Raw genomic sequence first — 27,446 nt, 5'->3', positions numbered from 1 at the left:
CAGGTCGCGTGATTAGAGCAGCAGCCACCTAATCAGCAAAGGGAAAACAGTCCTGAAATCAGCAATAAAACATAGCTGAAACACAAATCTTGAAAACTGATACCATGTCAGAAGTGGTGCAGCAATGGAAGCATAAACATGTGCTGAAATAAACTGCTAAACATAAGACAAAAGAAAAGAAAGAGATAACACAATACAGATGAGAACTCAGATGTATACTCGGGAAATGGAATCCATATACCAAGACATGAGACAGTACAGATACAATGTGAGTCACCAGCTGTGGAGGCACTGGCACCTGCTCTCTCTCTCCAAGGACTGTCCAGTGATGAATGAATGAATGAGGAGGGAGCCAGACAATATATAGGCCAAAATAAATGCCTACAATATGATAGGTCGGGGAGCCAGACAATATATAGGCCAAAATAAATGCCTACAATATGACATTGGTTGCAAATAATGCCCAAACCTCAATAAATAATGACAAATAAAATGCCTAAATAATCTATGTGCCCAGCCTCTTGAACCACAAGTCCAAACTCAACCATGAGCTGACTAATTTGCTAACAGTATTGCGGTAAGCTTGCTTGGCTAAGCATACTATGGACTTGTTCTTGAATCATTCTATTCATGTGTTTAGCCATACTATTTTGGGGTGGGTTGTATGGGCCGGTCAATTGACACTTAATATCCCTCTTGTCACAAAACTACTCAAAGGCTTTAGTTACATACTCTTCCCCATTATTAGGTTGTAGGCATTTCAGCCTATATCCATAATGGTTTTCAACAAAAGCAAGCCAATGCAAAAATGTAGCCAAGACTTTCGATTTTACTTTATGGGGTATGTCTAGACCTTATGTGAGTAAACATCAATGAAAGTAATGAAATACCTTGCGCCACCTAAAGACTTGCAAGGCATAGGTCCACAAATGTTCGAATGAATAAGAGCCAGAGGCTCATTGATGCGCATAATGCCAGACTTCTTATGCGAACTATGGGTTTGCCTGCCATAAGGACAATGATCATAAGAATTAAAACACTTAAAAGTCAAGGGACAGAAGATATTGCAAACCACTAAGCATTTTCATTTTCTTTAAGGATATGTTGCCCACGGCAACGATGTCATAACGATACATGTGATATTGCAGCCACTGCCAAAACATGGTCGATAGACCCAGATACAAGTAAGGGATAAAGAGTATTGGACTTAGTACCTTGTGCCAGGGTAAGATTCCCATGAGTAGCTTCCATGAGGAATCACCAAAAGATACAACATAATCTATATCACCCAATTGTCCAAGTGAAGGTAGGCTTTTGGTCAAAGTTGTTTGGTCAAAGTTGGAACATGGTGTACATTATGCAAAGTAAACATACTGCTTGAAGAAAATTGCAACTGGACATCTCCAATATCAACAATCCAATGCCAGGTCATTACCCAATCTTACAGATCCTGTCATGCTACGATAGGAGTGGAACCACTCTTAGTGAGAGGTGACATGAAATGAAGCTCTTGAAATAAGCAACCAACATTGAGCATAGGTAGACGAGACATCAGTCAATTGCGAAACATCAAGAGAAGAAGCTGCAAGTATGTAGTCATCATTAGAGTCGGTTTGCATGACATTTATCTCTTTAATCTATTCTGTCCTAGTGCATGTGCGTAGGTTGCATAAAGCAATGGAAGTGTGGACAAAGCTTACTTCTTTATACCATTAGAAGACATTTGTCCACCAGATTACTCTTTAGAAGAAATTATGGATGGTTGCTATTGATGATTCTCCTTTCTTGAAGGATCATATCAACAGGTTGAAGGACACGAGGGATGAGCTTGCGTCCCTTGGCAGGATGATCTCTTTAGAGGATATGGCTATGATTCTTTTGACTCAGCTACCATCTCCTTGATTTGATGTCTTCTACACTAGCTTTCTTACATTGAGGACCCTTGAGGAAGCTTCTATGGGAGGATCTTGTCTCACTTATTTTGGAGCATGATGAGCATGCCAAAGAGGTAGCTAGTGGATCCACCTCCACCAAAGCTTTTGCTATAGGTTTAGGAGGGGGGAAGAAGAAGAAAGGGAAGTTAAAGGCTAAAGGACTGGATAGTTTTTCAGGCTTTGACTTTGACTCAGAGAAGCCTAAATGCCATACTTTGGGAAGGAGACACATCTAGAGGAGAAACGTTGGAAGTACCCTCACCTTGGTCCGAGTGTAAAGGATGGAGCTAAAACGTTAGTGCCTTCTACCTCTACTCCAATAGTTATCCATGAGTTAGTGTTCCTTCATATCCTTCAGTTGAAGGATCCTTCTTCAATGGTTGCCTCATCTTTTGAGAGGCCTTGGCTGGTTGATATTGGAGCTTTTAGTCATATGACTCCAGGAGGTGATTTGTTGCAAGATCTATGCCCTTTTGAGGGTTCTGTCACTATTGGTGACATTGTTTTGGTGCCTATTTGTGGTATTGGCAATTTGCCTTTATTTCTTGAATGTGCGTCGAGCTCCCTTTCACAGGCCCTTTATGTTTCGAACTTGGGCTTTCCATTCCTCTCAGTTTATGGCCTTACTAGGCTTGACGCCCGGTTTGTCTTCACCGAGTAGGCAGTTTGTATAGAGGATTGTTCAACACGGGTTGTTATCACGACAGGTTGGCAGGAGAGTGGGCTTTATAGGCTCCATTCCCCTTCTCTTATGTAGAGTCCTCCGAGGCAGTTGTCTATTGCTGCACTTGTTCGTGCTCGTGCACCATCTTTTTCATAGGTTCCTCTCCATCCCCCACTCCTGGAGTGGTTCCCTTGTACCCCCTATCCTTTTCAAAGAGGGATGATCTCGGTGATGCGGCTGTGGATTTCGTGGCCCCTAGTGTTTTATAGGGGGACTTCCTAGGATCGTGAGGAGCTTTTTGATCAACAGTCTTCATTGATGGACTTCCTCGACATTGGCATTTCTCTTGCCACCCTAGGATCCGTTTCTTCCTTGGCCTTCCACCACATGTAGGATTTGAGAGAGGGCATTAGTAGTCATGTTTGTCATGCCTTGTCATCTCTTGCCTATGAGTCTCAATCTGAGTTAGATGAGGACTTTTGGAGCTTAGACAGGTCTACTGTCATGTGTTTTGATGGGGGAGGCTATTCATTCGAGAGTGGCTATCTGGGTGCATTTCTTTTGTTTGTCAGGTTCCAATGTGTTTCCCATGAGCAATTTTTACATTTCCTAGGTCGTCCACATTTGCCAGACTGTCACAACTCTATAGAAACAAAATTTGTATCCTTTTTCATTAATTTGTCTATATAATGATTTATTAAATTTGTTTCCTTTGCACTAATTAGATATAAAGAAAAGTGCATTGGAGCTGGGCACTGATGAGTGGTCACAGGTTATGGTGGACCCACGCGGTGGGTTAGAGAAAAGATAGTTTACACTTCCACCTATATGGCCCGATTGGGCACCTGTGACCAGAGCTCACACATATCAGGGTTAGACTCGCACACAGAAAGGATTGATGCCTTGAAGTGTGGGCTAGATCCGCCAGAACAGACAGTTACAATCGACAAGATGGCACGATCATGAAATGCACAATGTGCATGTGTGGGCTGAAAGGTTGAAATGCACATTTCTTTGCATAGGAAAGTCACATGAAGATTCTGATACCGTTTTTGCGATGTAAACGGAAAAAGTTTTCATATGACACCCATATTGGGGGGTCCCTAAATTTTAGGAGGTCCCTAAATTTTAGGAGCCTCGAATTAGCCTAAAAATGCTAGTTCTAAAAAATAGGGATGCCATTCTAAAAATAGTGAATTCTGTACTCTGACTGTGCTTACTAAATTTGGTTGTTTCTATTCTTGACAGTATTTAGCCCAAAAAGGAAGGCCATAGAGAAGAGACAAGTGTCAAGACACTTGTCACACAAGTTACCAAGTGTCCCACCACTAGTCACATCTCATAACATGTGGCTGGACACTTGTCTTGTGCTACTCCACTTTCTCCTTTTGTACTAGCTCTTCCCTCTCCTATAAATAAGAGCTCGTTTTTCTTCATTTAGCATCATTTTTCTTTGCTGTAAACTCATGTACAGCACCCACAGATAGCCAGAAACTAGCCCCATCTATCCCCATCATCATCCCCCACTTCTCCATTATTAAATTCCTCCATATTCCCTCTTCTATCACTGCAGTTTTATAGGATAACAAGCCTGTGAATTCATTACAACACCTCCTTCTCGAGCTCTTTCTTCCATTTTAGCAACAAGAAGCAAGCCCTATCCATGTACTGCTGATCAACGATGGAGAAAGGCTGATTTCCCCTCTTTTTTCTCTCATACTGTAAAGAAATCAGTTCTTATCATTGCATAATAGATAATGCATGTGTGTTTATACATCTTTGCATGATCTTGTGAGAGTGAGAATTACTTCTCCTCACTCTCAGGTTGATTGTAATTGAGCTCTTCCCTAAGGGACTTGGGTTGAGTAGAAATACATTCCTTCGGGGGGGAGGGGGGAGGGAGGGGTTGCCAATCTTCAACTCTCAATCTTGTCTCCATTACTCTTACATTTTCATGGCTGTAATTTTGTGAGTAATTTTCATTTTGAGCTTTAAGTGTTCATTCTCTTTTATATTAAATCTCGAAAACAAGCGAATATCATAATTGTTAAGCATACTACGTTGTTCGGGGCGTTTACACAGACATTGTCCTTGCTAGTTGAATTTTTTGGTAGCCATTTGGCATTTTCTAGGTATTTATTATGCTAGGATCAGTATTAAATGTTGGTCGGCCAACATTTATAGCATTTCGAGATTTAATAGGTCAGTTTAGGGGTTTTGTGGCTATTTATAGCCATTCCCTACTTGGCAGTCATTCATATATCATCATTTTTCTTCTTCCTTGGCTAGTATACACTCCGACTTTCTCATTTTCCTTTGTCTTCAGTGCTGCTATTATTAGCATGATCTGGTGCCCTCACTGATGTTGTGAGTTGCATGCAGGGACTGAACACTCCATCATCATTATATCAACATTCTTCTTCAATTAGTGTAGTATTCTTCCCTCATTTTCTGCTTCCTCTCTCTCTCTCTCTCTCTCTCTCTCTGTGTTTCTCTTTGTGTTACGTTTCTCTTTCGTTGTGCACTCTCACAATATTTGCACACATAGCAATATGAAATGTGTCCCATGACTTAGGCAATGTAACTAGCAAGAACAAGGGAGGAAGACTATCCTTAAATTTAATTCCTTGCGAAGACAAGTGGTTAAAAATAGAATGAAGCTCATTTAAGTGGGCAGACATGGAGGTCCCCTTTTTTATACAAAGGTCCATGAGTTGCTTCAACTAATACATTTGAGAGGTAGGGCTTTGCTATTATAGACATTGTGAATCTTATCCCATAATTACTAGGCAGTTTGTCCGTCAGAGATAACATTATAGTAGACCTACTTAGAAATTGACAAAATGATTGTAGATTTACATAACTCATCTAGTTTAGCTCAATCCTTTGTATCAAAGCGTTTGAGCTTTATACCCTTATGTCTCAATGGCTTAATATGCAATTTCTGCACTAGAACTTGTCATATTTGTGCCTTTTAATAGCTGTAATTTGTGCCATCCAACTTCTCAATGTTAAAGATAGCATTGTTATTCGACCCATCAGCCATAATGCAAGAGATGAAAGCACAATCCAAGACAAACAGGTTATTGTAAATGATAGAAAAATAGCACCCAAATCACAACCAAATCAAGGGTTGAGCAAGAGAAACTACCAAAATGGTAAGCTATCCATAAACTATAATAAAGTAATTGTCAAATCCAAGTGACTGCCCTTAGATAGAATGCATAAAGCTGAAATGACAGGCTGCTGTAATAAACTGCAGTAGTATGTCAATAACCACCTGTCATGAGGACATGTATTTTTTAAACCTCACTTAACGTGTGGATTAATTTTTAATCACATGATGAAGTAAATGTTGCAGTTGTGAGGTGCAACTAGGGTTAAAGTAAATTTACGAGCACGAGACCCGAGGAAATCACAGGATGTCAAAGGCAAAAGTTGCTATAAGTTATGCCGCACAGGTACTTGGTAGTATGTGGTGCCAGTTGTTGGCCCAGGTCATTCATTTGGCCATAAGTGTCAGTGGGTGACACTAGAGAAGTAGCGTTTAATGGTACCTGATGCCAATTTGATGGTCAAAGATGGTGCAGAGACACTCGGGAGTAGAAGATGCATAGCCAATTTAATTATCGGCCAGTCAGATTATTTTTCAGGGCACTGAAATAATTAATAGATTAATTTTCAGTATTTAAAAACTGAAAATTAATATTTAAATATGGATAATACTGGAAAAACCATTTGGGAAGGGCTGCTACTTGTCAAAAATGCCCATGCAAGACTGAAAAACGTCTTTGGAGGCTAGGGAGAGGCATTGTTAGTGTATTCAACCTGCAAGAGAGAGAGAGGAGACGCTACTGGTTTGATTTGCAGCCATTGGAGAATCTTCTGAGGCAACTAGGGGCAGGAGAAGACCAATCAATAGCAGGTGATAGCCTTTATAGGCTGTTGAGATAGGGCAACAACAGTAAATGACTGATTTTCTTCAGTTCTTTGCATCTACAAGTTGTTGTGGTAGGGCAATGGCTGCATTTGACTGATTTTCAGTCATTCTTTGCGACAAAACTCTGAATTTTCTCTCTACAGCTTTCTCTCTCATCTCCGAGCCATTTTACAACCTTGATTTGAAGATCTCAACATTTGGATCCTTGGAGGTTGAGAAATTGCAAATTTCTCTGCTGTAAACCCTAATTTATAGCAGAAATTAGGGTTTAGAAGCAGCCTCAGGAAGTGTGCGAGAAATTGGAAGCTCCAAGACTTGGACTTTTCAGGGCTCAAGGTGAAATTCAGCTAAATTCAGGTGGAGGACTAACTAGCCATTGAATTTGGGGCATTTCCATCATCTATGAAGTGGGTTAAGGCCAATTAAGTGCCTGAATCAAGGGGCAAAATAGATTGAAGACTTGCTGGTCACTTTGAATAGCAAGGGGAGTTTCGATTGCGAAGGGGATCGGGAGAATCCCATTGCAAATTAACTTCTTTTTCAATAAAGCTAAAGAAATACCAAAAGGGGCGCCAATTTTGGGGCCAATCGGGTGTGCATTGTCCAAGATCAGTAGGTAAATTTGTATTTTCAGATTTGCATTAATTGTTTGTTGCTGTAATTAAGTTGTAATCAAGGATTTACCATCCATCCACGGAAGGAAGGTTGGTTAGACTACCTGTGAGCAATGAAGAAAGAAAAACTAGGAACAACCAGCACTGAGAGCTGTCACAATTGTAGTGTGTTAGTGACCATACAAGTGGTAGGTATAGACATCATGCACATAGGAGATCTTAGGGTAAAGAGAGGAGAGTTGCCAAATTCATAATCAATTGAGCAAAGCTCAATACATAACCCAAAGCATATAAATATCATCGACAACACAGTGATAGACATGATAAAATCAGCCCATTGTAGGGTAATTGCATCCAATACATATCAAGAGAGCATGTACATAAAGTGTTCCACGGTCTCGGTGAAAGTAAGCTTAAGCTTAAATGCATAAATTCAAAGTTCTATGTAATATCCAAAGTAGCAGAGGTAACTCCCATTAGAATAAAATCGAATGTCAAATGAGCAATGCAAGCTCAAAATATCAAGTATATGACATTAAAGTATCCAAGATACATGAAGCATAAGCCAAGAGCATAAAACCTAATAGGTTCTTTAAGCCAGTAATTATTTAAGCCATTGAAGTAACCAAGGCATGTAACCATAGTCAAGATCAATGTAACAGAGCCTAAATCTTAGCTCAAAGTCATGCCATAGGATATCAGGAAGTGTACACAATAACCAAAGTAGCGGTACTTCCATTGAGTATTCTGTAAAGTATCAATGAGCATTAGGCATAAGCTTTTCATTGATAAATACTTACTATCCTGTTATTACAACACTGAAATGATAGTGAAATCTGAGCTATTTCAAGCTTAAATCAATCCCAAAAGAATAACCATACCATTTGGGCACCAAAATAGTATCGGTGAAGCATCAAACATGTATTATGGAATTTATTGTTTGCTATCCAAACTAGAACTATCCTGTTTTGTGTGAAAGAGAGAACAGAAAACTACATAGAATCAACTTTGTGAGTGCCCAGATTTGTAGCTCTCATTGTGATCCTTGTTTCCAGTTATAAAACGCCTAAATTCGATACCATATGTGAAAGTTATGGCCAAAATACGATAGTGTTGTCAAGTTGCTATAGCTTTCCATGACTCCTATAAGAAGCTCTGTATCCACTCAAAATGAATAAAATGGTTGCTCCTCAGCTCAATAAGCACTTAACAAGGCTCAGCTAAGTCTTGGAAAGCTCCTTAACAAGCATGGAGCAAGCTGAAACAAGTCGAAAAAACGAAAGACCCAATGCGTACCTCGAGAGGAAGAAACAATGGCTGCCATAAAATCTTGAGTTAAAGCTTTGAATTTGAGTTGAAGCAAAGGATGAAGAAGCTCTGGAATGGTTGGCTCTGATACCAATTGAAAGGTAGAGCCTAAGTGGAAGCACACAACTGGAGGCAAGAGCAAAGCAAGAGCTATAGTGGTTGAAGCGAGAGAGAGAGAGAGAGAGAGAGAGAGAGAGAGAGAGAGAGAGAGAGAGAGCATATGTGAAAACTCTAACAGTCACAATGTGTGACCGGTCTTTCCTTATTCAAATGTCATTGAAAGAATAAAAAATGAAGCGACAGTGATAGACACCCGCCACTTGCAGTGTATAGGTGCAGGAGTACTGTTAGTGTAATGAATATATGGGCAGCTAGACACAGGGACCTTTACCTCAAACACTCTCGGCTTTTCTTCCACTTATCGGAACGACAAGGTATTTTGCTTGTGGAAAGTTTATATTGGTTGAAGCAAGTGCTGAGGTCTTGGATGGACGAGTTTTTATGAACTTATGGATATCATTCTACTCCCTATGATTCAAATCTATATGTGTGCATCACAAGCACGGGGGTCAACTATATCCTACTGTACGTTGATGATATACTCCTCACTAGCTCAGATTTTGCAGCTATTGTAGAAATCAAGGCAATGCTTTGCATTACATTCGAGATGACCGACTTAGGTTTGTTGTTTTGTTTCTTGGGGATGGAGATTGTTTGATCGGAGAGAAATATCTTTCTGTCATATCAAAGTTACACCCTACAGTTGGTAGAACAATATTGCACTGATCAGACATGCCAGTAGCCACGTCTGTTGATCCCACTATCCATTTATATAATGATACCTTGGGTCAGTCTTTTAATGCTCTTATCTATTGTTTTATTGTAGGGAAATTACTTTGGTTAATTCATACTAGGTCAGATCTTGCGTACTCAGTTAGTTTGCTTAGTTAGTATTTTAATACATCTAGAATATCTCATCTGTCCATTTGTATAAGGATACCTCGGGTCAGCCTTTTGATGTTCATATCTAATGTTCTGTTATAGGGAAATTACTTTGGTTGATTCATACCAAGCCAGATCTTGCATACTGAGTTAGTTTGCTTAGTTAGTATTTTAATACACCTAGAATATCTCATTGGATTGCTTGTCTTAATGTGTTAAGATTTAAGGTGCACATATAATTATGAAGTAACTTATAGTAATGGTTTATGCTTACAAGGATGCACTGATTTTGACGGGGTAGGAGATCTTGACATGTAGTATTCTCATGGTGGCTACCTCTAAACCTTGGGTATGACACCCATCTCTTGGGCTAGCCGTAAGTAGGAGATGGCAGAGGCTTCCATGGCGAGGCAGAGTATCGGACTCTCTTCGATGGTACCATTGAGGCCATCTACTTGAGGAACTTGTTGGCTGCACTTCAATTTCCTTGTGAGATGCCCATAGTTGTCTACTGTAACAACCAGAGTGTCATTGCCCTTGTAGGCAGTTCGATCATTACCCCTCGGACATGTCATGTGGCGATTTATTTTCACTTCACTAGAGAGTAGATTGAGCTAGACACTATTTGCCTAGAGTTTGTGTCTTCTAATTACAATTTTGTAGATATTTTAAGGTAGCCAACAAGCCAATTCTATAGTATCTTCTAGCTCGAATCGGCTTGGGTATATCCTCCTCTATTTCTTTAGATTGACAAGGAGAGGGTGCTTTTCTCTTGCTTTTCCTCCTAGTATGAGAGGAGGCGATTTCTTTCTCTTGATAGTGACAGTGATGATGCTTACAGTTTCACTCTCAAACATTTATTTACTTTATATTGTACATTATGGTAGGATAACATGATTATAAAAGAGTGTTTGGATAAGTGAATAATTCCCTTGCGAGAGCATTGTCCAAGTGATATTGTTGCATCATATTCTGCATGAGCGTGAAAACTTGTATCTTCCTTTACATTACTCCATACATTGATATTTTGTTCATGTAAATATGCATTTGTACGCATTTATCCTTTTTTGGTCACCCTTCGAGTGGTCGACTCTAGATCCACCATACTTGTGTAATTGCACATGATAGTCTCCAAAGGTAGGTTTGTTTCTTATGATTGCATAGTGGCTTTGCTTGTCTTGCTTGCTTCCACATCTTCTTGCTGCTCTCTCCGCATATTCTCCATACGATTGTCACACATACACCCATCCTTAGGAATCCCTAGGTACTTATCCTAGTAGTGTGTGGGATTGTTCTACCTGTTTTATGAAGGTAGTGGGGCTATCCATCCTTGTTTCCCGTGCTTTAGGGCACAGTGACTCAATGGGATGAACATTGATTTCAAATCCTGACTTAATGCTAAATCATCTTAAGACAAACTAAAACAAAACCTAAAAAAAAAGTCCATTGTTAATTCCATCCGCCTTTGCAAGACTTGGTAGGCCCTTGGGTAGCCGACGAGTATCTTTGGGGTGATCAATTAGGCCCCCTTGGTAAGATAACCATTGCCTCTATAATCAATTAGGTCACTGGGGTAGTTGATGTATAGCTTTTGCCCGATATAGTTGCTTTGGGATGGGACACATTGGGGTAAAGGAAAAATACAAGGGTTTATTTCTCATAGCTCAGTTTTGGGCTTGAGAGGAGGTTTTGAGCTACAACTGCATTAGCTAGACTTAAATAACCTCAAAACACGCTTTATTAATGAAGAAATCTTATTATTTTAAAAAGAAACGCGATCCTAGAGAGTTACTATGTCCCACATGCCAAACCCTAATTTGGGTGTCCCAAACTTCCTATAAATTGCCATGCAGCCCACCACTCTCTCTCAATCTTGTTTTTGTAGGTTTTAGGAGCCGTTTCTTTGCTGCCCACACCTTAGAGCATTTTTTCATAAGTACAATAGGTCTAAAGTTAGTCAGACGTATCCCTAACTCAAATGGAGCGAAACTAACTCTAGAAGTATTGACACAGCTTATTTACATAGTTGTGTCCACACCACACTCTAAAACATTGGACACCGCCTATGATTGACCAATTTTAACTTCCCCTTGCAATGCCAATGTGATGATGTACAAGGAGTGAATCAATCACCAAAAGTCATTTGGTCCGTGGGTAGCATATCATATACATAAAGAATGATGATAATCAAATTCCTCTCTTGCTTCTTGACGTAGAGGGTGGCTTCAGTTGGACTGTTTGGGAATCCATGTGCAGTAAAAAATGCATCTATCTTGGAGTAGCAAGCACGTGGAGCTAGATGGGTTAGTTCAAGGAAGTGTTAGTAACTCATCATTTTTGTAGTTATTGGGACGATGACACACAACTAGATTGTCAGCTGTGGTTGTGCCCTCACATGGTTTTGGTTTGGGACAGAGGGTTACCTGGTCCGAGAACATCAATTGAGATATTCGGTCTGTGATATGTCTTTTTAGCCTGCTGGCACCACAACTATCAATGGACCAGCAGTGTGGAGATGTCATGGGACAAGAGGTGTTGAAGCATTTCTCTTGTCCAAACAGAGATTGCCCTTCAGATGGATTTCTTGGGTTGTAATTAGATTGCTTGTAGGGAATGCAAAGTTCACCATAATATAAATGGGAGTTGCATCTCTTGTATTGGTATATATGCTATGATGGCTTGTCAAAAGGGTTTTCTTAGCCTTTGTGGAGGGGACTACCATGACTTGGTTGTGCAAGCCATGGAAAAGTGTCATCAAGAGGACCAGGTGTGTGCCTTGGATGTAGAATTCTCATGTCCACAATTGCAAGCCTCTTTAGAGCAAACCTTGACAGATGGCTTGCGAATTGGGCCATTGCCCATGGATCTTCCAAATTCTTCGCAGCATCCAGTTCATGATGTCACATGGTCCGAGTTTTCACGCTTTCTAATGTAGAAGGGCACTTCAGTAGAGAAGGGATTGTGAGAAATTCAGGTGCCACGCACTGCCATTGTAAATATCAAGAGCTGGTACACAGGGTATCCATGAGTGTGTTTCATGATTTCCATCACAAATTGTGCATTGTGGTTAGAGGTGTTTTGGGTGAGAGAGAAAAAGAAAAGGTAAAAACAAAAACCAATTGAGCAAAAGACCTGAGGGTTTATGAAGTAAATGTAAGATCTTGTCATGAAAGTACAGGATAAGACTTACATCACTGCAAGTGACAAGACTGCAGTATGGGAACAAGAGCTCCAATAATGCTTGGAAACAGCAACGAGAGAGAAAGCTCTTTATTCTCCAAAATATGACAATTAGGTGGCATATATTGTAAACTTTGGCTGTCTTTTACTAAGTAGCTACATAAGCTTGTTAGCATGTTGCAAAATTTCAACTTTGCAGCAAGTCTGCTCTCCTTTTAGCACTCCTGAAACTTTCTAGTCATTCATGTTTTAATGATCTTTGTTTTTGCTGCAGGTGTCGAAGAAACTAGCAGAGTGCATTGGGCTGCCAGATGGTGCTCGAGTTTTTGTAAAGGCACAAACACATGTGGCTCATGCAAAGACAGTGGTCCTTGAGCCAGCAACAGAGGATGATTGGGAAATACTGGAACTCAATGCAGGGTTTGTTGAAGATCATATCTTGAGTCAGGTATGGGTTTGTGAGTAACCTGCATATGTTATTCAGTGTGATATTCCCCACATTAGCATTCGGAAAATAAGTTCTTTTAGTAGGGCTGTTGGCACATGGCTGTGGTTTCTGTTATTTGTGCTTTTTACTGGCAAGTCCACTTATTTCTGCTTCTAGCTTTACAAAAACTCTTTAGGATATTTTGGTGCCAGAACGCTAGTTTACCCATAAGACATGGATGATTCCAACAACATCCTTTCAGTTATTATTTTGAATGTACTGATTTTGCATGCTATGTGAAAAAATGAGGCAGCATGCTAACACTATAAAGAATGCAAACAGGTTGGTGTGTTGTGTTCAGGTCAACTCTTTCCCATACGGGTTCAGGGTGAAAATGTCCTTACTCTTCATGTCATTTCAACCTTACCAAAGCAAGTGGTATGCATTTTTAATTTATTCATTCGATAAAATTCACGCCATCATTTTGGGATGAATCATAATATGTACTACAGGTGCGTCTAGTACCAGGGGCAGAGCTTATTGTTGCACCCAAACCCCGTAAAAAGGTTCCACAAAGACCTTCAAGGACTAAAGCTAATGGAAATGCTTCTTCTATTGAGTCATCAACTGTAAAAGCATGGTTACGTGTCCAGGACATTGAAATGTCTCTTGCACAAACAGTTGATACTGAAGAGTGCCTATTTTCAATCATCCCCACCACATCCATTTTTGTGTTCCCAGAAACTGCAAGGAATATTTGTTTCATTGATGGGCAGCTTGTCGTCATAACAACTTCAGATGGTGGGCAAGGAGCTAAACAAAAGGCAGATTCTGAAAAGAAACAAAATCAGAAATCCAGTGCCAAACCAGCTGGAAAGATGGATGATCAGAAAAGGCAGATTGTGCTTCGCCTTGTATATTGCAGCAAAGTGACAAGAGGACATGCAATGATTGCAAGTACACTACGACTTTTGATAGGAGCTGCAATTCATTCTTGTGAGTGTTCCATTTAAACAGATTACCAAGAAATTTAACATTTCGTTATGATGTTATCTCCTCCAGATGACAAACATAAAGATTTGTATAGTAAATGACTTTCGGATTTGGAATCCAATTTTATTGTGTGAATAGATAATCCATTTCCTAAACTTGTTTTGTTGCAGAAGAACATCTGAAAGGTTTTGCTAATGTCGTCCTTTTTGTACAGATATTGAGGTCAGGAGTGTTACTGAAACACCATGTCCACTTTATCCATGTGTTATATTGTCACCACTCGATTTCAAGGTTGAAGAAGCTGTGTCAGGTGATTCCAATTTTAATAATCATATAAAAAATGAAGTTAAAGAAGACACATCTTATCTTGGAAGCAACATACAAGAAACAGGGAAGCACCAGCAGCTCCTATCAATTGCAGCTTCTCTTACAGATGTATCTAAAGGAATGGGAAAACTCTCAGAAAGCGTAAAAGCATACATCCTTTTCAAAATTTGGGCGACTGCTCAACTGGCTGCTGTTTCAGAGTGTTCAAGTGGGCATTGCAGTAGTATACCAATCTCAAAAGAAACAGTTATGCAGTTTTGCATATGTCCTACAAAAGACATGTTCCTCTTCAGCAACAACTACAATCAGGGTTCTTTACCCAAAAGTAGCAAGAAACTGAAGAAAGAGAATTTCAGAGTCTTACCTTTTCTCATATCGTTACAAAGGCAGGAACCTTCTCAGAGAGCTGATTTGCAAGCCTCCATGGCTGAAAGTCCAAAATCCTTGGAGGGTCTGTTCTTACTCGATAAAGAGTTGATGGATAAAGATGGTGTAAATGGAGAAGATATCCCCAGAAAGTGTCTGGATGTAATTATTGGGGAACCTCGTCAGATTGCTAGTTCATTCAAAAAACATTCAGACGAGAACATGGTTCCATCTTTAGATTCGCTAAAATGGCTAAAAGGACCTGCATTGCAGGCTCTCAAAAGTATGGAATACTGTTTGTTGTTTCTAAAATCTCTTATTCGTTTATGATGTTCATTTTTAATCTGATTTTAAATTTCAACCATTCAAGGGTTGCAGGTACTTCTGTCCGCAGAAGCACAAGAGAAACGCCAGAAGATGGGTCTTGCTTCTCCTGGTTATGTGCTTCTTCATGGACCTGCGGTAAGCTTTAAATCTTATTTTAGCTTTGAGCTCTTTTATGATGGATTTCAATCAAAATCCCTTGTTTACCCATCTCTTTTACTCGGACCCCTCATTTATTAACGGCTAGGTAGTTGATATTCTTACACACCTATGCAAAGTTATAAAGAACAAAAAGGTTGTAATTTAGGCAAAGTTATAAATAATCATTTGTTTCATTCTTGGTACTTTAGAAACAATTGTTGGTTAATGAACTTTTAACATGCAATAAGATTGTGTGCTTAAAGCTTTAAGAGGAATTTCTTTTACTTATACTTCATGGGATTTTCTTTATGGTTCTTGGCTTTGCCCTTCTTCGTATGTGAACCACATGGCTGTTAACACGTATGGTTGAGACTGGTTTGGTATAGCAATAGACTTACCAGTCAAATTTGACATTGTTGAAGATGTTGACCAGCTTAACTCCTTTTACAATTTCAGGCATCTGGAAAAAGTCGGTTGGCATTGGCTTTAGCAAGGGAACTTGAGGAAGATCATTCAATTCTTGCTCACAAGTAGGAACGTGTCTTATTTTCTTTTTATACTTGCAAGCTTCATGTCTTTTAACATACGATTGTGTGGGTGTTTTTATGCATTTCTGCAGAATCATGGTTAAATGCAGAGAGCTTGGGGGCGAACAAGTTCAAACTGTCCGTACAGCTTTTCAGGATACTGTCTGTGAAGCTCTTAGACATGCCCCTTCCTTAATTATTCTTGATGACTTGGATGCGCTTATTCCATCAAACAATAACTCTCAGGATAATGAACCATCCAGTACTGCAGTTACCCTTACTGAATTTCTCTCTGATCTTTTAGATACTTTCCAGGTACTTGTTCACTTCTACACAGGGAATAGCTTTTGATTACCATAAATAGACTATCATGCAATGGGAGTCTTGCATGTATGCAATTATTGTTTAGAGAAATTATCATGTGTGCCCTCTTACTTCCTTTTTTGTTGTGCTTTCAATCAAACAGGCTTGTGGGAGAAATCAACATGGTGGTGCTGTTGTATTCCTTGCAGTTGCACAGGCAGTTTCTAGTCTTCCTCCATCCTTGTGCTCTTCAGGTTCTTTCTCTCTCTTTGCCAGATCCCATATGCTGTAGCTCTTCAGAAAGAATCAAAACATGCTGATACATAAAAAGAGCATTATCGGCATTGGATGCCAAACATGTTTTGTGTAGTCTCAAATGCATGCCAGCGACAACCAGGCTGCTCTTTGTCAGATAGAACTTATCACTGCTCTATAGTATGGACCCAAAGTTTCTGGGGAAATCGATCACATAATTCATTTTATAGTGGACTGGAAGATTGAAAGGCTCCTCGGTTGGGTGCAATGAGCAGAGCCAATGTGACTCTCAATCTGATTATTAACCTCTTATGTGGACACATGCACACTGCACAGTCTATATAATTGTAATATATGATGCACTACAAGAAGCTTACACACTAGGCCATATTGTTCACCACGTGATTAATTATCATCAGTTCCACCAACTGGAGAATTTTCCGTCATAGCTCCTTTCCATTGATACCAGAACTTGAAGCTTGGATTTTGACTAATGCACAGCCCAGTTGGCCTTTTTGAGTTCTTTTATCTGCTGATAGATGGGGCCTTGTTGGATAGTTTCTGGATCTGGCTGCTTGGACATCTCTATGTCGGCCTTTCTATGACTGATGGAGCACCTTTTTGATCTGTTTGAACAGCTTTGACTGCTGCTTAGGTGCCAATCTTGCATTGAGTGAGTCAACTAGTACTTGCATGGATTATTGCCATAGGTTCTATTTTTAGGTTCTGCTTGCTTAAGCCTCACAGTCCAAGTTTATTTGACTCTCTGAATAATCAAGAGTAATTGACGAGAGTCATGATTTATATATATGACAATGTCTTCATATTAAAAGTCTAAGCCCCGTAGCCTGCTTACTGGCTCAACACTAGGTCTGCATAAGAAAGAATAGTGGGAGCATAAGGAAACACAAACAAAGCTGACTAATTTCTCTTTTCCAGAGAAAATCAATCTTAAAGCAGCCTAACTGAGCCTGTTACTGTGAATGGAGTAAATGGTCATGGTCCATTATTGATTGCTTGATGAACCTAACAGTCATGTTGTGTTTAATGCACAAATATGAAGAGAGACTTATATCTGTCTGACTAACTCATCTTCTTAATGTACAGAATAAATAGCTTCTTAGATTGACTTTCCTAGCTCTAACTTCTTGCTTAGTTTTGCAGGGAGGTTTGACTTCCACGTGGAACTGCCAGCCCCAGCAGTCTCAGAGCGCGCTGCAATTCTTCACCAAGAGATTGATGAGCGCAATTTGGTCTGCCAGCAGCATATAATTTCTGAAATTGCTTCCAAATGTGATGGCTATGATACAGCTGATTTGGTTGGTTACATCCTCATATTTTGTTACATAATTTGCAGTCAAGGAAACATAAACTAAACTAGATTGAATGTGTATACATATACATGCTTATACTTGTATGCAATATGTATGCATATAGACATATGCATTTATATGTATGTAGAGTAATTTTTGAGAGAGATTGCTATTTTGTTCCTTGCATTCTTGGTGTTAACAACTTGACTTTATGTTGGCAGGAGGTGTTGGTTGACAGGGCTGTCCATGTTGCTGCTCGTCGTCTACTGCCTTTGTTGCAGCAAGCTACAGCAGCTACGGAAAATGATGGCTTAATAAAAAATGATAACAGCATTGTTGACGGGCTGTTAGAAGAGCGGAATATTTTGAAAAATAAAAATCTGACTTGTCAGAACAGGAGTGAGCTTTTGGAGGAAGATTTTGCTGAAGCAATTAAAGACTTTTATCCAGTTTCAATGAGGGACATTGCAAGGCCATCCGACCAAGTCAAGTTGAGTTGGGAAGATGTTGGAGGGCTTAGTGATACTTGTCGAGTTTTGCAAGAGGTATATGGATGGATTGCCAACATCTTCCTTCTTGCTTCTCTTTGAAATTCTGATAAGAGTTTTTTGAGCAACTTTGGATTTACTGTCCACTACAATAACAACTTTATGTGTGCTTTGAGCAGGTATTGGAGCTGCCAGTGAAGTACAGCAAGATATTCTCAAATGCTCCCCTCAGGTTACGCTCAGGTGTTCTGCTATATGGTCCTCCTGGATGTGGGAAAACTCACATTGTTGGTGTAGCTGCTGCAGCATGCTTATTAAGGCTTATATCTGTAAAGGGTCCTGAGCTTTTGAATAAATATATTGGAGCATCTGAACAAGGAGTTAGTCCCTTCCCATGGACTGCTTTTCTTTTGATTCAAGATTTGAATTAGACTTTGCCGTTATTTATGGAGCCTGAGAAGAATCCAATATCCTTATTCTTTTAAGCACACTTGCAGGTTCGGGACATCTTTGCAAAAGCAAGAGCTGCTGCTCCTTGCATACTATTTTTCGATGAATTTGATGCCATAGCTCCAAAGCGTGGACATGATAATACTGGTGTTACAGATCGTGTTGTCAATCAGGTATCTATATCCTATGGTGCTGAGGATGGCTGAATTTCCTAACTATTTCCGATCTCCACATACACTTGCATGTTTGAATGCAAAGTTCTGTTTTATTCATAATGCAGTTGCTGACAGAGCTTGATGGTGTAGAAGCTCTTAATGGTGTGTTTGTTTTTGCTGCCACGAGGTACAGTTAGTGCTTAATTTTCTCCTTCTACTATCTATGCTTTTTGTTTATGGGAAAAACATTGTTATGGCTGTCAAAGATGCATTTAAGATGCTTCCCCTACATCCGATTGTTAATAGAAATGGAAGTGGTAACCCATTCACTTTAATAGATTTTTGACATATTGAAGCTTTGTGGTGATACAAACAGTCGGCCAGAGTTGCTTGATGCAGCCTTGCTTCGTCCTGGGCGCTTGGATCGGCTTCTTTTGTGTGACTTGCCTACAGCAAAAGAACGTTTTGAGATTTTGAAAGTCCTTTCAAAGCAGGTGAGAATCAGGTCTATGTATCTTCTTATGTGTATCTTATATCCAATTACATGCATTACTGTGAGCCAGTAATATATAGTTTGAAAAAGAAGGGGGAGAAGGTCCTTGAGACTGCGAGTAGGATGTCTTTGCTAGAAAGATGTTTATAAACTTCAAATGACAATTTTATGTGCTTCCTTTCTTCTGCAGCTGCCCCTAGCTGAGGATGTTGATCTCTGTTGGGTGGCATCACAGACAGAAAATTACAGTGGTGCAGATATGCAAGCGATCCTGATTGATTCTCAAGTGGAGGCAGTACGCAACTGTAGAGATGGTAAGTCTGAAAGACCTATTATTTCCATGAATATCTTGAAATCGGTCCTTGCAAAAGCAAGGGCTTCAGTTTCCAAAGAAGAGCGGATTAGGCTTCAAAAAGTCTACGAGGTATTTATGAGCTCGAGGTCCTCTATTGCTAAAAAGGTGAGGAGTGGTTCCCAAGCTTATCTTTTCTTTCCAGTAATGGTTTTTGATTGGATATCTTCGAATTATAACCGTCTTCTGTTTATGCTCATCAGGCTCGTGATATTAAAGGAAAACGGGCAACGTTAGCATGAGCCACTGCACAGGATGGTGACTGATGTACTTTGCCGTTTACAGATGCAAGCATTTAAGGGCACAGAATCTGTCATCTGCAGATGTTCAGCTGTTAGAAGTACCTAGCTTCTGCACAGAGAGAGCCACCAAAATCCTTGATGAGTAGTATTCAAACCTTTGGGTGTTGCAGAATGATTAAGTGATGCCTGAAGGGGTTGTTGACTTCCCTCTTGTGTGGGTCAAACCCCATCACTCAACCCCATACATTACATGGGGTTACAAAAGTTTTACTGGCTTAACGTTCCTCAATACCTCCGGTAGTCCTGCAAAGGGATATTTTTCTGATAGACAGGCAATGCGGTTAGGACAATCAATGATGAGTGCACTATCCTTCGGTGAACTTTCATGCCCGACATCCAGATGCCTCTCTGCCCAATTAACATTTTGTAAGACATTCTTCCAGTGCTTTAGGAGCCTTGTAGTGCATGGCCAACCTGGAATCACAAATTCAGTATCCTTTGCTAACTCTTTGTCTCCAACATCAGCAGGCTTCTCTGCTTGATACATATGCAGTAAGGCATCCTTCCAGCCTTATGATGCATGGACATCCTCAAGATCTTCTTAATTCATACTGCACAAAATATCCCGATCAACAAAAGCTACATATTCATTGTGCAACCCCATTCGTAAGGAAAAAAAGCATTCTGAATGTGCATATGTACTTTTTTCTACTTATCCAACTCACTGTACCAGCCGAAGTCAATGGCCTGTGCATGAGTGCCCACAAAAACCTTTGGTATGATATTATGTATCACTGGTTGGGAACCTTAAAGGAATGAGAATCCACAGGTGCTGCAGCCCTTATGGATCATAGAAATTAATCTGTTAATAATCTTTGCAGAGATTGTTAAGAGGACCATTTGGATTTAAAAGTCCCAAGTATAATTGGTGTTAATAAACATCTCTGAGAATAGATGGTGTTATGATGGAAGGTAACCCTTTGCTCACTGGGATGGGTCCTTCGTTTTCTCAAAGTAACAGTGATGATTCTTTTATAACTCATCACGGAGGTAAAAATGGGATTACTCGTATGAAAATTTTGCTGTTTCTTTAGACAAGCTGCAAATTGAGTGTTAGCAAAGGAGTGACATGCTATTCTTTGTCTTGGACAGGTTGTAGAGATTGTCAGACATTTGGGATAGCCACTCGGAGGACTCTTAAACAAGCCTCTAATTTAGGATGGTGGAGACTTTCTACTTGGTCCTAATAGGTCTGGCTCCAAAATAGTGCAATCCATATTGGTGCATCGAGGTATGTGTTTTATTGGACATGGGACTCTTGATTGTTTGCTTGTGGATCTGGATCTGGCTCTGGCTCATCCATGTCACTTTACATTGCAATTCTCATCCTTCCGCGATGGTTGCTATGGATGCAGTTGGGTCCCTATGGACAAGGATGTCTCCAATCTCCTAGCAGGTGTCAATCTCCAATTTCATTTGCCCTGCTTTGCCCCCAGTCACCTCTCTTCCCCCCGCTTGCTTTCTGCCACCCTCCACCATACCATCTTCTTCCTGCTCCACCTCCTCCTGCTTGTGTCCCCCTGCTCATCTGCCCTCTTCCTCTTGCTCCCATAAGCCTCTTACCCTGCCTGGTTTGTCTCTCCTCAGCCTCCTCCCTCCTTTCAATCTTCCTTTTCCTCCCCTCTGTCTCTCAGCCAGATCTGCCCAGCGTCCACCAGCTGCTGAGCCTCCCCTTCCTTCCTATTCCTTGTGTTCAGGCATTCTTACCCCTCCCCCCTTTTTGCGATGGTATTGCAGGATCCTCATGTCAATATTAAGGCTTTGTCGGGGCTCTTGTATCAAGTGTAACGAGTTTTAAGAGGTGAAGCTTTCTTGAGCATCAACCTAGTCTGTGTCCTTTAAGGCCTGAGGTTGGAGGTAGAGAGGAGATTGTAGAGTCAGTATCAGGATGGCGGATACATCATGGCCGTCTGCAAGCATCGACAATTGAAGGCAGGAGGCGAACTACTGAGGCAGCGTCTTGATGCTGGTCATCCATGTGTTGACCTGGCATTCAGCGGCTGTGCGACTTTTGTTGACCTGGCTTGTGAACGTCGCGTGTGGTCCTGGCGTCACATGGCATTTGCTTTGACTGCGTTGACGTGATCAACGTTGCGCTACATTGAGCACTTGCCGCTGCTTGGTATTCCCTCTTCTAAGTTCTGGGGTGGTGGTTTTCTTAAAAATAAACGCGATAGATTTTGTAGGTTGCAAAGAGAATGAATGGTACGTCATGGCGTCTCATTTGAAGAGTTGGAATTTGGAAGACTTGTTGCTGCTCATAGCAATAAGCATCAAAGGTAGATCCGCCTGGGGTAGTAGGTGTAGGATTAGTAGGGGAAAAGTATGGTCAACATTATAGGTACAAGGGCTAAAGACACGAAGTCGTGGACTAGGAGAGGGTTGGAATAATAACGGGGAAGAACCTGAGGTTGAGTTTGCATAGAAAAGATAGGCTTCGTAGTGGTCAACAAATTATTGATAGTACATATGGGGAGGAATAGTTGGGCCTAGGGAAGAAGGGTGTGAGTACGTATCAAAGAAGATAGAATCAAATGGTGGGTTTTGGTTTAATTATCTTTGGTTGAGAACCATCCACTGAAGAATGCCAATATATTTTAGTATAGCTTTCCACCACCTTAGAAGTGTAAGCTTGAAAGATTGCACCAATTTGCAATTCCAGATGTTGGACATATAAAGCCGCTAGAAGAATAACATCCACAACATATCATGAAAAATCATCATTTGGGATGATTAAGTTTCCCATGATACATGAGAGACATCAACATTGTGTTGGGAGTAGTAGAGTCCTCCAAAAACACTTGTATGAGTAGGGAAAATGTCCATGCTCTAGCCCAACCTTCCTCTAGAGGAGAAAGCCCCATCATGGACAACTTAATATCGAATGCTAACTTTTGTTGATGATAATGAACCCAAAAAGAATGATTAAGGGAAATACTCTCCATAGACTGCTCAAAGATAGTCATAATAATTTCCATTTGAGCTTGTAGGCTTTTAGCTTTTTCTTAAAAGAGGGCTCAATGAAGCATTGCATTGAAGAGTAGCCAAGTCCACAAAGGAAGGTGAAGGAACCTGTGAAACATTTGGACTCGGTGGAGGGATGGAATAATTTTGTGCTAGCTACTGTTATAAATCTTTAATCTTCTTAGGATGCACATCAATGGTAGCTTTGGCTAATCCAACTTAGTTGTTTAAGTAGTCATTTTAGGTGTGGAATCATGAACCACTTAATTAAGGTTATCCATTTTGATTGTGATAGAGGTTAATTGTGCCTTACTGTTAGTAAGTTTTGCCTACAAGGATGCCATTTTGGACTTATGAGCTTCTAGTATCCTAATTGACTGTTCCATCTATTGAGTGATATCAGTCAACGTCTCTTGAGTAAACCTAACTCAAACATGGTTTGATGGAGTTTTTGTCCATGGATTATTGCATTTTGTCATGGAGGGATGAATAAAGTTTTTGAACACATGCTAGGATTTCCCACTCAATAGAGCATTGAATGTCCCTACATAAGAATGAAATGGAATTATGTGCCACAAGGTAATGGAGGAAGGAGGCATCACTTCAAATGTTACCCTCTCGTTGTGTTAGAAACAAATTTGAACAGCTCAACAATGTAGGAAGAGAACTTCTTGATGTGGCAAGCACAAAGATGGTAGGGATTGGAATAGGAGTTGAATCAATAGCATTTTCAAATTGTTTGTGCAATGAATCACTGTGGATGGAGGAGAATCATTATCCTCTTCAATTAGAATAAGATCAATAGGGATAAAAGGGACTGTAAGAAGATTAACAAGGATGCAGTAGACCCTTTGAAGAAGTGGAATATGTAAGAAAGACATACGAGTAGGCACTAAAGGTGACATTTGTAACATTCCCTTGTGTTACTCACTAGAGATGCTGGTCCATCTTAAAACATAAATAGACACTCTAATTACTTATAATGCCTTTTGAGGCCATACAAGGAGTAGCATATTCGATAAATAATTTCTAGGAGTCTTGGTAGACATAAATCTATCTTACAAAAACTTGCATGGCTACTTCCAAAGGGGATCTGTAATCATGGAGATCACTTCTCATGATGTGGTGATAACTCTATTTGGGACAAGAGTCTTAAAGCTGATCTTTGCAATAACTTCATCATCACATCAAAGGCAATTAAGTCTCAAGATGCTGGAAAAACATCACCACTGTACGGAAGGGACAAGGCCTTCCCTAATCCTTTGGAATGTAATGTAACAGTAATATCGTCGAGTGGACCAAAGTACATGCTATAATTGAACAAGAAGGCATCACAGATGGAAAGATCTTTGGGTACAAGTGGAAATGACTTGGTGACAAGATCATGTTAAGCCACCTTTGTGGATAAGGTTTGACCATAGAATGGAGGAATACTCTGACCAATGAAACATATTGAATCAACTAGGGTGCCATTGATTCAATTGGTCTCTAATTGTAGAAGGGAATGCCTACAAAATAGAACAAAATAACACCGATAAGACATCTAAAAAGAACATATTATTCAAGAGATGATAGACTAACCCCAAGCAAAACATATCTTTAAAAAAAAATTGACATAACCTATGCACACATGTAATTAAAAGCCTTGTTAAACGTGGACAAATAGGCAACTAGTACGCCATCATTAGACACACAAAAGAAAACAAACATCAAACACATCATATCCCGATAATGAAGGCCGGACCACAACTCACACAAACAATATAGATCATGACTCGACATCTAATTAGACCACAAGAAGGAACCAATAAGACTAGTAAATAGACTTACAAAATGACATTGTCCCCAACTCTCATAGCATATTGATTAATTAATGCTTTGCAGTGCATAGCGCGTGGATTGAAATTTAATGACGGGTTGATTTTAAAGAAATTTATTACCAATGGGTGAAATCATTTATTAGGTTGTCAACCTTAATAAGAAAATATATGTTTCAATTTTATTTCCATTAAATTCTATTATGTTGGAAATAGTGCTACACATGACTAATCTTTAAATGCAAAGTTCATAAATTAAGAAATTAAAAGTGTATGTAGTGTTGTTGTGCATTCATTTATGACAATTAGTTTATTTTAAATAAAATTAGTTCATCTGTGTAGCACACAAAGCATGTGCAATTGTGAACAACATGTCATTTTAAATTAATTAAAAAATTTGTGTTGAGTGTGCATGTCCTATGCCAAAAAAGTAATCAACAAGTTCCTTAATTAACAACTTATAATGTGGTTGGGGATTGTCTCATGACTATAACATGGGGGTATAGTTGAAAATATTGTACCAATTTACTGAAGAGAGATAGTAGGATAGGCAAGGTCACTAGTTCAATGATAGTGGGAGAATTGTAATATTGTTATTTATTTACTTGTTTATTTATGGGATTCATGGTTGGGCTCGTTTGTTATTCTTTTGCTGGGTTTAAAATTTATGTGTTTGTTTGTTTTTTTTTTTTGGTTTGTAAATTTGGTTTAAGGCATTTTTTCTCATGATCTTTTTCAGTGTGTTTCTTTTTTTAAAATGGATGTTGGTGTTATAAATTTCAACTTTTAAATGAAGAGGGCCATTAAAAATTAATGTGTGAATTAATTATAAGAAAGAAGGCATCTATTGAGCAATCGAGCACATGAATGCCCACTTCCTCACCATGCATAAGTGCACATTTGCATCTTGCATGCTGTGAACACTAGCAACACAAGTTCATAAGAACAGTTGGAATGTCAATTGACATGCAAATGGCAAATCCCTAGGCATGGGTATGAATTCTACATACAAATAGAGGAGAAAAATCCACGAACAACAAATATGGCAATCCCTGTGTGTGAACCGAGATCTACGTAGAGGCACATACTATGAGCTTGAGACACACAATGCATGAACATGTGCATGAGAGGGGGCTAACTTGTAGAAGATCGAGAAGTTGGGGGAGGGGACTCGTTGCATGAAAATAACAAAGCCTCTTGCATGGCCTAGGTGGGAAAGAGGGCTAGAGAGGGGGTTATGGGGGTGGGAAAAATTTCGAGGGGGGGGGGGGGATGGGGGTGAAGGAGGGGGTGGTGGGCAGTTGTGGGAAGGTGGGGAAAAGGGGAATGTGGGGGTTGGTTGTGAGAAGGGTGAAAAAAGGGCGGGCATGGTGGGGGGGATAGGGTAGGTAGAGGGGCCAAGATAGGGAAGCATAGAGCAGAGGGGATGGATGAGGGAGCTCAAAGGAGAAGATGGAGACAAGAGGAGGAGATTGAGGAGGAAGCTTGAGGGGAGGAGATATGGACAGAGTGGGTTGTTGGGGGAAGGAGGTGCTAGTGGTGTGGGCGGGGAGTAGGGGGAGTGGGACAAGGAGGCAATGGGGTGAGGAGTAGCAGAGTGGGGTAGGGAGGCATTGGGGGGGGGGGGGGGGGGAGGGAAGGCATGGACGGAGGCTATGGTGGCATTAGAAGGAGGTTGTAGTGGTATTGGAACAAGCCAGAGAGGAGGGAGGGTTAGAGGCCACTGTAGTAGGGAGGGTAAGAAGGGGAGGAAATGAAGAAGGCATGAGGAGGAGGAGGAGGAGGAGGAGGAAGAAGGACAAGGGAGGGGGATAGCGACTACCAAGGAGAGCGTGAGGAGAGAGAAAGAGGTAGGGAAGGTTGAGGAGTTAGGGAGAGCGAGGGAGGGGAGGGGAGAGAAGAAGAGAGAGAGAGAGAGAGAGAGAGAGAGAGAGAGAGAGAGAGAGAGAGAGAGAGAGAGAGAGAGAGAAGGGGGAGGACAGAGAATATAAAAGAAAGAAAAAGAGAGAGGGTTACAGGAGGGAGGTAGTTGGGAGTTTTTTTTAAGTTGAAACTTCAAACTAAAATAAGAGGTTTATTTTGTGTTTTTCTTTTTGTTTTCCAAAAATCGAGAAAGAAAAGGCCTCCCCCTAAGAATGGGCAATTAGTAAGGGCCCCAAGGTCATCCTTTTCTTTTTTTGGGCATGCAAAGCGGGGGGGGGGGGGGGGGGGGGGGGGGGGGGGGGGGGGTGGGTGGTGGCTCTCTTTTGTGTGTGTGTGTTAAAAAAATAAATAAGTTTTGTGTATATAAGGGGATCAACATACTATTTTGGTAGGGTTTATTTGTTTTATTCCTTAAAATTAAAAAAACACAATAGAAATGAAAAATTTTACAATGACAGGAGGGAAAAAGAGAAATGGGGTAGAGGGGAGTCAGAAGGGACATCTTGAGTGATAAATAAACTTGGAAAATATAAAAAAGCGTGATATGCACCTAGAAAAATGCATTAAAACCCCCAAAAAAATATGCAACTGAATACTGAAATTAATTTTGGAGATTCGTAGCTTGGATCACAACATAGTAAAAAGGAAAAGCAATAAATTCAAAGAGACAAACATGCTCATTACATTAAAACCCTTTTCTAGTGTAAAATTGATGCATTCACATCGAAATCGGTCAAGAGCTTGAGAAAACCATGCAAAAACTAACGAAAAGTAACATTAAAAAATCTATAAGCAAAAAGAAACTGAGATAAAAAAGAAAAATGTCCAATTCAAAGGATGAAAATGACTATAGAGTCAAGATCTAGTTTCAGGGAGAAATGGGTATATTCACATGGAATGATGCAAAAATGACGTGAAGGGATGCATCCCACGCTTAAGATCAA

At 40.2% G+C, this 27,446-nt stretch overlaps 1 protein-coding gene across 2 annotated transcripts in view; it reads left to right on the top strand.

Annotated features, from left to right (window-relative positions):
• PEX1 (peroxisome 1) overlaps nucleotides 1–20,651 on the top strand; it is a 64,711-nt gene extending 44,060 nt beyond the window's left edge. Inside the window, exons 2-18 of one of the 2 annotated variants that reach the window (XM_087688123.1) lie at nucleotides 12,857–13,030; nucleotides 13,352–13,447; nucleotides 13,522–14,005; nucleotides 14,217–14,312; nucleotides 14,436–14,978; nucleotides 15,066–15,157; nucleotides 15,617–15,690; nucleotides 15,780–16,002; nucleotides 16,154–16,244; nucleotides 17,410–17,564; nucleotides 17,780–18,103; nucleotides 18,226–18,426; nucleotides 18,544–18,669; nucleotides 18,777–18,838; nucleotides 19,028–19,145; nucleotides 19,335–19,604; nucleotides 19,700–20,651. In XM_087688123.1, the coding sequence (XP_087544249.1) occupies nucleotides 12,857–13,030; nucleotides 13,352–13,447; nucleotides 13,522–14,005; nucleotides 14,217–14,312; nucleotides 14,436–14,978; nucleotides 15,066–15,157; nucleotides 15,617–15,690; nucleotides 15,780–16,002; nucleotides 16,154–16,244; nucleotides 17,410–17,564; nucleotides 17,780–18,103; nucleotides 18,226–18,426; nucleotides 18,544–18,669; nucleotides 18,777–18,838; nucleotides 19,028–19,145; nucleotides 19,335–19,604; nucleotides 19,700–19,738 (3,168 nt within the window). In that variant the 3' untranslated portion in view covers nucleotides 19,739–20,651. Of the gene's footprint in view, nucleotides 1–12,856; nucleotides 13,031–13,351; nucleotides 13,448–13,521; nucleotides 14,006–14,216; nucleotides 14,979–15,065; nucleotides 15,158–15,616; nucleotides 15,691–15,779; nucleotides 16,003–16,153; nucleotides 16,245–17,409; nucleotides 17,565–17,779; nucleotides 18,104–18,225; nucleotides 18,427–18,543; nucleotides 18,670–18,776; nucleotides 18,839–19,027; nucleotides 19,146–19,334; nucleotides 19,605–19,699 lie in introns of both variants that reach the window. The other variant, XM_087688122.1, reaches the window with a different exon arrangement.
• Nucleotides 20,652–27,446: the final 6,795 nt, after the last annotated feature.

Source organism: Lygodium microphyllum, chromosome 11, assembly GCF_053477565.2.
Source record: "Lygodium microphyllum isolate KBCC chromosome 11, Lygodium_microphyllum_v1.1.10, whole genome shotgun sequence".
In the NCBI taxonomy this organism is placed as follows: Eukaryota; Viridiplantae; Streptophyta; class Polypodiopsida; order Schizaeales; family Lygodiaceae; genus Lygodium; species Lygodium microphyllum.
This window is presented reverse-complemented; position numbering and strand designations above follow the sequence as displayed.